The sequence below is a fragment of the Diabrotica virgifera genome, chromosome 8 (genome assembly GCF_917563875.1).
Source record: "Diabrotica virgifera virgifera chromosome 8, PGI_DIABVI_V3a".
Lineage (NCBI taxonomy): Eukaryota > Metazoa > Arthropoda > Insecta > Coleoptera > Chrysomelidae > Diabrotica > Diabrotica virgifera.
The window spans coordinates 139,754,563-139,766,722 of record NC_065450.1 but is presented as its reverse complement, the minus strand read 5'-3'; the positions used below and the strand labels follow the sequence as shown (position 1 = coordinate 139,766,722).

Sequence of the window (12,160 nt, the reverse complement as noted above, 5' to 3'; positions counted from 1 at the left end):
GGTCTAAAATCTATGATACAACCATCAGATATTAAACTTTTTCAGTTTTATACGAGGTATGTAAAAAATATGAATTTTTCTTAAGAGTCAAGTGCCTTTATTATTCAGAATATTTTAATTAGAAGGATGTAGTTGAACACTGAGACATATTTTTTAATTCCAAACAACTTTTCTTTATAACAATTTTCGATATTGTGAAATATAAAGGTACTTTACTCTTGAGTGAAATTCATATTTTTTGACATACCTCGTATAAAATTAATAAAATCTTATATGCGATGGTTGCATCTTAGATTACATATATACGATGCAGAGTATTTTATAAAGAATACCTTTTTTCGTAAGACTGATAATAAAAAGTTATCAATAGGTTCCAAGTTAAGCAGACATACTGTATAAGAATTTAAAAAAAATTTTTTGTTGAACATTTATTATTGTTGAAGCTTATTATTAAATGTATTTTAGATAAGTTTTACAGAAAAAAGTTTTGATCACTTTGTATAAAAATTTTTTTAGCTGGTAATTTTCGGTTTTTGTATTACATTTTTGTTATCCTTCTTAATTTTCTTAAAAAGAAATAGTTTATTTCATTTCTAAAGTATAATAATTTAGTTCATTTTAAAGACTACATCCTAATCTTAAAAAAACACCTACAAAACTGTAATAGATCTGTTCAAACTTGAGTAATACCGTCTTAAAGTGGTGTTAATTCTGTAAAACTATGAAATTTTCAAAAATTACATTTTTTGAGACGTAGTATCATTTGAATTAAATTTTGGAGATTTTTTTGAATGAAACATCGTTTAGTAAGATGATTGAAAGGTAAGTTGTGCAAAATGAGAGTTTTATAAGAAAAATTGTATTAGTTACACATTTTTAAATCATTTTGAAACAAAATTCATGTAAGTCTCACTTTCAGCCCACACCGTACTTATGCTCATACATTTTGTTTCTTTTTATTATAACTCTAAGATAGCTTAACTATTCTTCTTTCATGTTAAATTTGTAAAATTTCATTTGATCGATTAGTTCAAGAATTAAATTAAAAAAACTCAACCGTGCACTTCGCCGTAGGCTCATTTACAGTGCGCCAATGTTTGTGTGAAGGGTGCCTTTAGCGTTATAAATAAAAAATTATAAAAGCTACAGATTTTTTTTATATTTTAATGTTGTAATATTTACAATCTGTCCTTAACTAAGAACAATGGGTAAATTCTTTGACAAAAATTGAAAATTTGACCTGTAGAGGGAGATCCAGTGATCACCCTCTTTACATAAATTAAATTAAAACAAGTTAAAAAGTTTAGTTATCACAGATTATTCGAATCTCCTTGCTAGGTCCACTACTTTGAATCTCTTCAGGCGTCGTATATCATTGGGGTCATCAGTGAGGTTGCTGGCTAACTCGTTTGGATGAGATTCTAGTCTCTTGGAATATTTTTTGTAATATTCTGTTATTACTGTTTTTATGGATGGCACATTGAGGTCTTGCTCTATCACATAGTTTGGCACGTACCAAGGGGCATTCAGCATTGTTCTAAGGACTTTGTTCTGGAATCTCTGCAGTATTTCTAGGTTAGTTTGACTGGCTGTCCCCCAAAGTTGGATACCATAGGTCCACACTGGTTTTAATATAGATTTATATATCAGCAGTTTGTTTTCAAGAGATAGTTGAGATTTTAGTTGAGATAGAACAATACCTTTTATTTTCTAGATCACTTCTGATGTGTTTTACCAGTCTATGTACCTGTTCTATCGTTCCGTGCTGTGTTCTGAACCCAAATCGGGTTGGGGAATTAGTTTCCTTTCTTCTATAACTGGGGATAATTGTTTATTAAGTTTTTCCAAGATTTTTGATAGAACAGGTAGCAGGCTTATTGGGCTGTATGAAGTCACCTGAGTTTTATTTTTCCCTGATTTGGGTATGAGAATAATTTGAGCAACTTTCCATTGTTCTGGGTAGTAACCTAGCCTAAATATTGCATTAAATACTTGCGTTATCATTTTCAAGCTACAGATTTAATTTTAGAAAAATCTTTATATAAGGTTTTTTTTGTAAAAATTTCTGAATTTTTCATTGGCCAAGTTTTTTTTCAAAAATTTATATTTTCGGAGTTATTTAAAAAACATCTAATTTCGTAGTTCATTTGTTTAATAAAAAATGAAGCACCCACTTCTCGAGTAGAACTTTTTGATATGTTGTTTATTAAACATTTCTTAATGAAATTACAAAAAGTTCTATCTTGTTTGATTTTTTCCGAAGTGAAAATCTATATGCACTCCCATAATGATTAATATTTCTATAAGATGTTTGTTTAGTAATAGTTAGTCCTTACAGTACCTTTTATACAGTTAATAAGAAATATTTCTATTTCATACTTTTTTGATAAAGACTCAATACATTTAAACTGTAGTATCTTTTTGTGATAAAAAATTTAGAAAAATATCATTTACAAAAATATAAGTTTTAACTCTATAAATAATTTTCCTATTATTTTCATAATACTTATTGCACCTGTATTGTATTCACATTTCATAATTATAAATAATTTTGTAGGAGCTGAACATAAGGCTAAACTTGAATCCAGGCTAAGGATCCTTGAGGAAGGAAACATTAGAAGAATAAGTGGTACAGGCAAAGCAAAAGCCAAGTTTGAGAAGTACCATGGTATCAGTGAAATACAACAATATCCTGATGCAGCAGATTCTACATTACCAACTGTTGGTAAAAGGAAGAGATCAGAATCGGAGGGATTTGGTCTCGATGATGCATCTACTCCAGGTTCATCAAAGAAAGCAAAGAAGATTAAGAGTGAAGTAGAAGCAGAGCCTGAGGGTAAGTTTTAAAATAAATCATTGTAAAATAAAAAAAAATCAGTAATTATTTTTGTGCAGTCACAACTCATAAACATTGTAGTATTGTTAAAGAAGCGTATGTACATTAATTAACCACTTAATAAACAGTCTAGAAGTCTATACAGTACTTTAAGGAGGGTATTGAGAGTGAAAGGGTAAGAGGGTACATATTCTACGTATTAGGGGTACACTGCTGCTAAATGTTATAATGGTGTAAACAAAAATGTTCTGCTATGAGAACTATTTTTTGTATAAATCTGTATTTGTAATTTGACACTTTCAGATTTTATTTCATTTTCAGAAGCGGAAGAAACTCCCAAAAAGAAGAAAAAGAAGGCAAAACAGGAAAAAGTGGATGAAAGTGTTAAAGAGGAAATTGAGGAAGAGGTAGCAGATGAATCCATAAGTAAAAAGAAGAAAAAAAAAGTAAAACAAGAAGAACAACAAGAAGAAGCAGTAAATGATGAAGCGCCAACTTCAGAGAAAAAGAAAAAGAAGAAGAAAAAGAAGCAGTCAGAAAGCGAATAACTTTACAAATTGTTTTACAAATACATACCTGTAATAAATTTACAAATTATTTTATGTTTGTAAATATGGTATAAAAGTCAAAACTGCCTAGCATTCAAGTTTTTTAATAATAATAGAATTACAAACTTAGCCTTCGTTTACAACACCTACACTGAGTAAAAAACTGTTCCACAAGCAAGTCTTCTGTCATTGAACAGTAAGATAAACCTGTAGAATATATCAGTGTTTCAGAAAAATATGTAGAAAATGTTTTATGCGTTTTACATAACTCAGTTCATGATAACGTTATAATACTTTTTAAATTCATAAAAATGCTTGTATCATCTAAATCTAATGCTTACTTCAGATTTTCTATGGATTTTAGGTACAAGTCGTACATTGAAATCAGTGATGTATTGTTTTCTGGAATTATTTTTTCCTTGTCTTAAGTCTGCAGCTGCGGCTGCTATCAAAGGTAATATATCAGCTGTCAGAGTTGTTTTCCAGAAGGTGGCTAATCCCAAATTATATCATCACGAAATAGCAGCTGTGAAAAGTTCATTGTTCATTTTGAACAAAATAATTAACCAATTTTATAAATTGGAACTGGACTAATACAATGTTCATCTCTGTTGGAGAACATGAATACTTCATGACTCAACTACATTTAAAAAGGTTTTCTTGCGGCATGATTAACTCAGAATTGTTTTATATGGGATTAAACCACAATTGTATGAGAATTACACGTTTTCTTTGACATTTTGATTTCCAGTCCGGAAATCGTTTTCAAAAAATCATTAATGATCACCCGTAAATACTTATAATTGACGGTGGGTGGTGATACTATTTGACGGTTATTTATTTGGCCTCGATCTTAAAGGCGTTAACCATGTTTTGATGTGGAATTTTGAGAGATGTTTTTGTACGCTCAGATTAATTTCAAATTCTGATCATTCTTTGGTAAACCATGCTATTTTATTTGGTGAACATAAAATGGTGAGTTAATTTTAATTGTGTTTTTCATTTCCATCACAGTTTGCAACAGTTACTTCATATTTAGTGTTTTTTTGGTTTTGTAAGGTTTGCTTGCTGGTTACTATGTGATATCGTGCCTATTTAGCTGGATATATAAATATAGCACTTTTTTTGAATAGCTAAAATCGTTTAATGAAGACTCTTCGTGTTGGCAGCGTTCAATGCCATTTTAGTGTTTTGTCGAAATAATAATTCAACTTTTATTCATATTTCCAGTACCACTTCCACGTCGTATTATATATAGCAAACTTTTGAAGCTGTCTAAATGTTCCTCTTGTGATTAGATCTGTTGTAAGTACTTAACTTGATTTTAACCTTGTTTTTGATCAGGATTTATTAGACCACTTTAGAAGAATTTTCTTTGGAAATCATATAAAGCCTTCAACATTCAATATAGCCTTCACATACATTTTTTATTTCTTGTTTTGTAATCCTTTTATCACTAGACTTTGATGAAATTTGTATTTGGTTAAATTTTTTGATTCTTAGTTCTTTCTGTTTTTTTAAACCGTATATACTGTAAACCTCGAAGCAATTTTGAGGGTGTTTTTCAAACAAATAGGAATTTTAACGTTCTTATCTTAAAAGTTCAATATGTTTATAAATATGTAATAGTTTACATACAATTAATGATAAAACGCTATATATTTCTTTTAGAATACTTTTGTTATAATTGTTTTTAATAAATAGGATTTAGACTTGTTCCGTTTTACTTATTTATCCCATACATTTACAGTACCCGTCAATTTTTGTGAGTTTCGTCGCACATATTGAAAAGGTCTTTTTGGAGAAGTAAAGCGGAGAACACGTCTAAGCGACCGCGATCGTGTCAACGATGGCGATCTCGGTTTCTGAAAAAGGCGAATACATCGGAGCGATAGCGACCTGCGATTTCATTAGTATAAATAATACAGTTGGAAATATTGTGTTTAAAATGTGCGATTTACAAGAAGAAGAAGCACTGCTTGTTGCAGTAATGTTGAACGAAAAAAGATAATTCAATCTAATTTGAAGGCATGATGTAACCTTCATTATTCGAAATTAATTCGGATAAAGAAATTAATAAAAGGTATGCGTGGCCGTTCTATTTTTTCCATTTACAAATGAAGACATTGTTATGTATGTTTTCCGCTTAAATCGTCGAAATGAAACAGTGGCATACACAACTCTCTCGGAATAACGTAATACGCCATTAGACCAAGGCATTCAGCACTAAAAACACCCGAATAAATCGATTTTTAAATAGAGCACCTAGAGACTTACAACTTTTTCCATTGTGTTCAGGGTGATGTCAGGAAAAAAGTCTACTACAGAAAAATGGGTGAAAATGCATAATTGCATTTTAAAGTGCATAAACAAGCATATTAAGGGCCAACCTTTGTTTTGGATCACTGAACACGCTACGCCATCAGAACTGGCTCCAGCATCGGCATTAAAGTGATGCAAACAGATTTCTCGGGGGTGGGGGGGTTTGAGGTCACTGAAAACAAATACATATGCCATCAGAACGACACCTGGAGTCTAGGGTCTTGAGTGATTTCGGCACTAAATTGATGATTGCAGGAGGATTTTGGGGTCGCTAAACACGAATACGCTATCAGAACCGACTCCTGGAAAGCCTAGTGCCCACGATCACTGCCAAGATCATAATCTTTATGAGTTTCCAAGGTTTTCGGCACTGAATGCATGCAAATAGATAACTAGGCAGATTTTGGGGTCACTAAATACGCCATCAGAATTGACCCTCGGACCATCTGGTGCCCAAGCAGGGCCGTCTTAACCCGGGGGTGCGAGGCACCCGGGCGCTAAGTCCAAGGGGCGCAAGCCGAACACTTGCTAGGCTCAAACTTGCGCTTGTCCTTAAAAACTACAAATAACAAACATGTACAAGTGCACTTTCAGTATTTTTCACAAAAGCTATTAATGCTTACTACACCTACGATATACAAATAGAATATGCAACCCATTTAGATTATTCCGACATAATTTCAAGAAAGTGACGAGTACACTATTTTAAGTAGTAATGCCAGATAAATTAAGATTATTTCTAACAGAACTAGGACCAGTGCAAATTAAAAGATCTAAGTATCCTGTAGATAGCAATAACAGGTCCTTTGCAGATATCTTATACAAAAATTTTAAAAAATAAACGAAATTATCAAACGAGATTGTCTTATTTTTTTTTGTTTATTGGCTTTGGGAAGAACCCGTTTTGCCACGAAAATTTATAACATTTAAAAGTCTATACATATAACTGAACACAATTTGGTACAAATACAATTTTTACAAATCTGTACATATAAATACAGTAACTGAATACAATTATTTATCTGCTTTAACAGACCAAGAGAATTGTGAGCTAAAGTTGGACGAAATGAGGGTAAGATCAACACATGATGGAGGAGAGCCAGGGGCAGATACACTGGTAGGAGATCCGTCATTTGCAATGATAAAGTTGTCGAAGTATTCTAAAGCTTCCATGAGTATGTTATCGCTATGATCATTGTTTATAGAGCCCCAGGCTCCATGATGGGCGTTAAAGTCGCCACCAATAATAAAATTATGCGGAATTTGTTGAAAAAGAGAAACAAAGTCGTTCACTGTGACTGCAATGCTACCTGGACGATAAATACTAACCACAGATATTTTGGTGCCATTGACATCAATATCAATGCCACAAACTTCAATATTTTTATTAAATGTTTGGTTGAATACTATATTATTGTATTTAATATTATTAGAGATAATTATGCTAACACCTCCACCTCGTTTATTACGTCTATCTTTTCTAACAATATTAAATCCCTGTAAGGACATTTCATACTTAGGTTTGTACCAAGTTTCCGAAATAAGAGCTATATCAAAGTGTTCTTCTGTAAAAAGTTGGGTAATAGAGTTTTTATTAGAGTACGCTGATCTAGCGTTCCACTGGACAATTTTTAAACCGGCCATATCAGGTAAAGAAATGTTTAATCACGCTGTTAATTATATTTTCTACATCTTGTATAGAGGGAACTGAACTATTAATCGCAGGGTTTCGAGCAGGAATGTCTGAAAAGAAATTATTGATTGAATCCTTCAAAGTAGTAGCGAATTCATTTTTAAGATGTTCATCGTTATCTTTAGATACATTTTTATTATAGTTTCCGAACTGGAATACGGGGCTAGCACAAAAGCTAAATTCGCTTGGAGCGGTAATAAGCGTAGGAGACGATGGGTGTATTTTTCGTTTTTTTCTAGTAGAAGCTGCAGTATTTGAAATATTTGCAATGGAAGGCAAATGTTTTGATGAGCTTTGAGCAATATTGGAATAGGTATTTGGCCTGGAAACTAATGAAGGGAATTCAGTAGTGGATGACAGTAACGGAGCAAATCTGTTTTTTTGAACAATACTAGTGTAGGCAGGATTGTCAATAACCTTTTCGGCCTCTTTGAAAGAAATATTAAGGTGTGCCATTGCTTCCTTAGTTCGTTTTTGTTTTTTATACTCTGAACAATCTCGATTTGTCGAGTTGTGTGAATTAGAGTTACAAAAAATGCAGAAGTTATCACATTGAGTGCATTCGTTATCATTTTCTTTGCCGCAGTTTCGGCATTTCTTTTTTCCTTTACATTGAGATGCAGAGTGACCGTAACGAAGACAATTGTAACACTGCATAACAGGATGAACGTACGTGTCTACAGGACATCTCACTTTATTTATATAAATAAATTGGGGAATTTTGTTCCCTGAAAATGTGACAATTATCATTTGACGGGGGATTTTTTCAATCACTCCGTCTTTTATTACTTTTCGAAACATTCTTTGCACCTTACGAACAGAACACTCTGATTTTATAACTTTAACAAGATCATTTTCAGTCAGATATGTATCGACCGATCTCACAATACCTTTTTTTCAGTTAAATGTGAGGGGATATAAGCTATCAGTTTATTGTCTTTGAATACCGAATTTTCCACTAATTTGCTCGCAACTAACCCTGAATTAACTTCAATTTTAAGTCTATTACGACCCATGCTACTAATTTCTAAGATCGATTTTTCGTATTCTGAAAGTGCTAACAGTTTTTCACCAAGTCTCATTGGATGCAATCTTCCCACATTCAAAACTTCGTGTTCCACAAAAATTAAGTACGGACCTGTATCTCTTGACGTAAATCGATTATTAATGGAAATATCGCGTTTGAAAGACTGGTTTGGCTGGTCTAAATTACTTGCTGTTGTTGTTAATGAGCTTTTATTGTTATCATTATCTGCTGGAAAAACTTGATTTTTGTCCCCTGTTGCAATATTATTCTTATCGGCTTCTGTAAATCCGCGAAAACCATCTTGATTAATATTTACATTTGAATCGTCGAGTTCCATGCCATCCAGAACCCTGATATCCTCGATTCTTATATTTGAAGATCGCGGCGGCTTCCCGCCGCCAGGTGAAGTTCCCGACATCCGTCCCAGACAGAAGTCGGATTTTTAAGTATAATTTCCCAGTATAAATTAAGTAATGAATCGACTTACTTGTAGAAATCCAAAAAACTTAACCAAATAAATGAGTAAAAGGTAAACAAACTGTGTATTTTTTGCGGCAATTAGTGAATCGACTTTTAAATCAAACACGTCTAATCACTAAGAGACTTGATAGACAACTGGGATTGTCTTATGTTATAATCTGTATCTAATAGTCATTCTGTATTTTGTTTTTACTGTAAGCTTTTCAATGCCAATGTTACTGCTTTTAATACCCACATTGGTTTCAAAGATTGGATACATTTCGAGAAATTTAAAAGACACGAGAAAAGTTCTGGTCACTTAGGTCTAAAAAAGACTTACCTACTATTAGACAGCCATACAATAGACTTTGCCAATGAAGCAACAGTTGAACGCAAAAGAAAAAGGTGAACGGCGCCGGCGGTTTTTATAAAGAATTATCGAAATAATAACATTTTTATCACACCAAATTTACCATTAAGAGGAACCAGTCAAAGGTTGTATGAATCTGATAACGGTAACTTTTAATTAATAGAATGTATTTCCAATTTTGATAATACGCTGTCAGAACACATTGCACGAATTCAAAGTGTTCAGCATCGTATGCCCCATTATCTTGGACATAATATTTAAAATGAATTGATAAACTGTAATTGGTGAAAAAATTAAATGCACAATTATTGTTAATTTTTTAAAACAATCTAAATATTCTATAATTTTAGATTGCACACCTGATATTTCACTCAAGGAACTACTATTGTGTTTAGGCTCGTTGATCTCTTAGAGTAGGGAAAATTTTACACTTCCAATTCTCCCTACTCTCTCTTAGAGTAGGGAAAATTTTACACTTCCAATTCTCCCTACTCTAAGGTTTATCTCAATTCGTCAACAAAGCTTACCGAAGTTAGATTTGCATTGTTAATTGCATTTTTTAGTTTTTTTACTGGTTACTGATAGTTGATACTACCGGACAATAATTAGCAAATAATTTGTTAGAATTTTTGAAATGAATGAATATTGATTTAGATGATTTACGAGGCCAAGGGTATGATAATGGGGCAAATACGAGAGAGAAAAAAAATACTAGCCTTCAAAAAAAATACAAAAAAAACTAGTACATGGAAATAGATCTGATATATATGGTGAATATCTATTCCATATGAGTTAGAATTGTTACCAATATTTTTTATAAATAAAGACACAACTCCACTCGATATTTTAAGTTACAGTCGAACCCGCTTATTGGAGTACCGGTTATAGGAATATCCCGGTTTAAGGAATAGAAATTTGAGGTCCCAAAACGTTTCCATTCACTCCTTAATAAAATTATCCGCTTATAGGAATAGGGTTTAAAGACATAATACCGCTTATTAGAATTTATTTTTCAAATAGACGAACTTTTTATGTAACTTCCCAAAAATTAAAATTATGTCTAGTTTATTATAGGTCTTTCAGGTAATTATTACTTTATTACGCACCGCACCAGTTTGACCCTTCTCCGAAATATACAACAGACCATAAAAATACTTCTATAAAATGCTTTTTACTTATCTAAAAATTTCTATTGACACGCATGTCGTTGCAGTTATAAATTTTATTGGTTAATGGTTTATTGACTTCAACGAGGAAATAGCAGACAATAGAAACGTTCTGTAGTTGTTGATTACCACACTGTCCATAAACTTGACGTGAGTTTAAATTCATTTTTGCCTGTCATGCCAATTATTCATCTTAAAACACAGAACTCGATAACATGAAGAACCAAACATTTTTAAAATCTGTTTCTTTTGACGGTAATTGATCGGCTTTCGATGATACTGAAAATTTAGAGCAAAACAATGAAACCACCCAACTCAATATTAAAGCGAAAGATGAGAAAAAGATAAAGATTTTTTCGATCCAATTCGGCAAATCCTAACCACTTGTAATATTATAAGAAGTTTTCTGGAGAGCCAAATTCAATGTAAATTTTTCTAATTTGTATAACAGAGATTTTTTAAGAAAAACTAAGAAGTTATTCTGGTGTATGCATTTTAAATAAGAGAATACATACAATGAGAGACCCACAATATTTATATATTGCACACATTTCGTGCTTAATAGTGGATGCATGAACAGAAAATGTAATTTGGTTTTTTAATAAAATAAGTTACACGACTGTATTATTGACATAAAAAGGCCTAAAATCATAATACTTAAATATACAGGGTGTTTCATTAATAATTATCCATATAGTAACTGGAGAAACCTTAGCACAAAATACGAAGATTTAACCTAAAACACTTAAATAAAATGTGGTTCCTTACTGAGTTACAGGGTGTTTTATCTAAAAATTTAAAAATTATTTTTGCTCAGCATTTTAAAACTATTCGACATATCCTTTTCATACTTGGCAGAAAGTATAGGTACTGTACAGACTACTAAATTACGTTAAACAAACGTTTCTGGCTATTACCAGAGGCGTACGACGGGGGAAAGTGAATGGTTGACCCTTTCCAAATTCTACCCCACTGGCGGAATTGCTATTTTAGTTCAATTTTTAGATTCTCCAATACTTTCTATGAAAATAATATACTCTTCATTCGTAACGATAAAGTCATTAGTTTTCGAGATCTTTGAAGTTAAAAATGAAATGACACGGTTATTTTGATTAATGTATTGTGTCGCTTCATTTTTAATTTCAAATATCTCGAAAACTAACCATTTTATCGTTACGAATGAAAAGTATATTTTTTACATAAAAAGTATTGGGAAAATCAAGAATTACACTAAAATAGCAATTTCGTCAGCTGCGTAGAATTTGGGAAGGGTCAACCAGCCACTATCCCCTGTCGTACGCCTCTGGTAGTAGCTAGAAACGTTTATTTATCTTAATTTAGTAGAATGTACAGTGCCTACACTTTCTGCCAAGTATGATAAGGATACGCCAAATAGTTTTAAAGTACTGGGTACAAATAATTTTGAAATTTTAATCATATGAATCATATCTTAAATTAATCAAAATAACTGTGCCGTTTCATATTTAACTTCAAATATCTCGAAAACTAATAACTTTATCGTTACTAATGAAGAGTATATTATTTACGTAGAAAGTATTGGAGAACCTAAAAATGGCACTAAAATAGTAATTCCTCCAGTGGCGTAAAATTTGAGAAGGGTCAACCATTCATTATCCCCTGTCGTACGCCTCTGGTAGTAGCTAGAAACGTTTGTTTATCATAATTTAGTAGGGTGTATAGTAGTCGCACTTTCTGCCAAGTATGAAAAAGATATGACA

The 12,160-nt window shown here is 32.1% G+C and overlaps 1 protein-coding gene across 1 annotated transcript in view; it reads left to right on the top strand.

The window, feature by feature from the left end:
* LOC126889380 (nucleolar protein 58) overlaps positions 1-5,100 on the top strand; it is a 29,731-nt gene extending 24,631 nt beyond the window's left edge. The window contains exons 4-5 of the mRNA XM_050657638.1: positions 2,558-2,836; positions 3,158-5,100. Of these exons, the coding sequence (XP_050513595.1) occupies positions 2,558-2,836; positions 3,158-3,384 (506 nt within the window). The 3' untranslated portion in view covers positions 3,385-5,100. The remainder of the gene's footprint in view (positions 1-2,557; positions 2,837-3,157) is intronic.
* Positions 5,101-12,160: the final 7,060 nt, after the last annotated feature.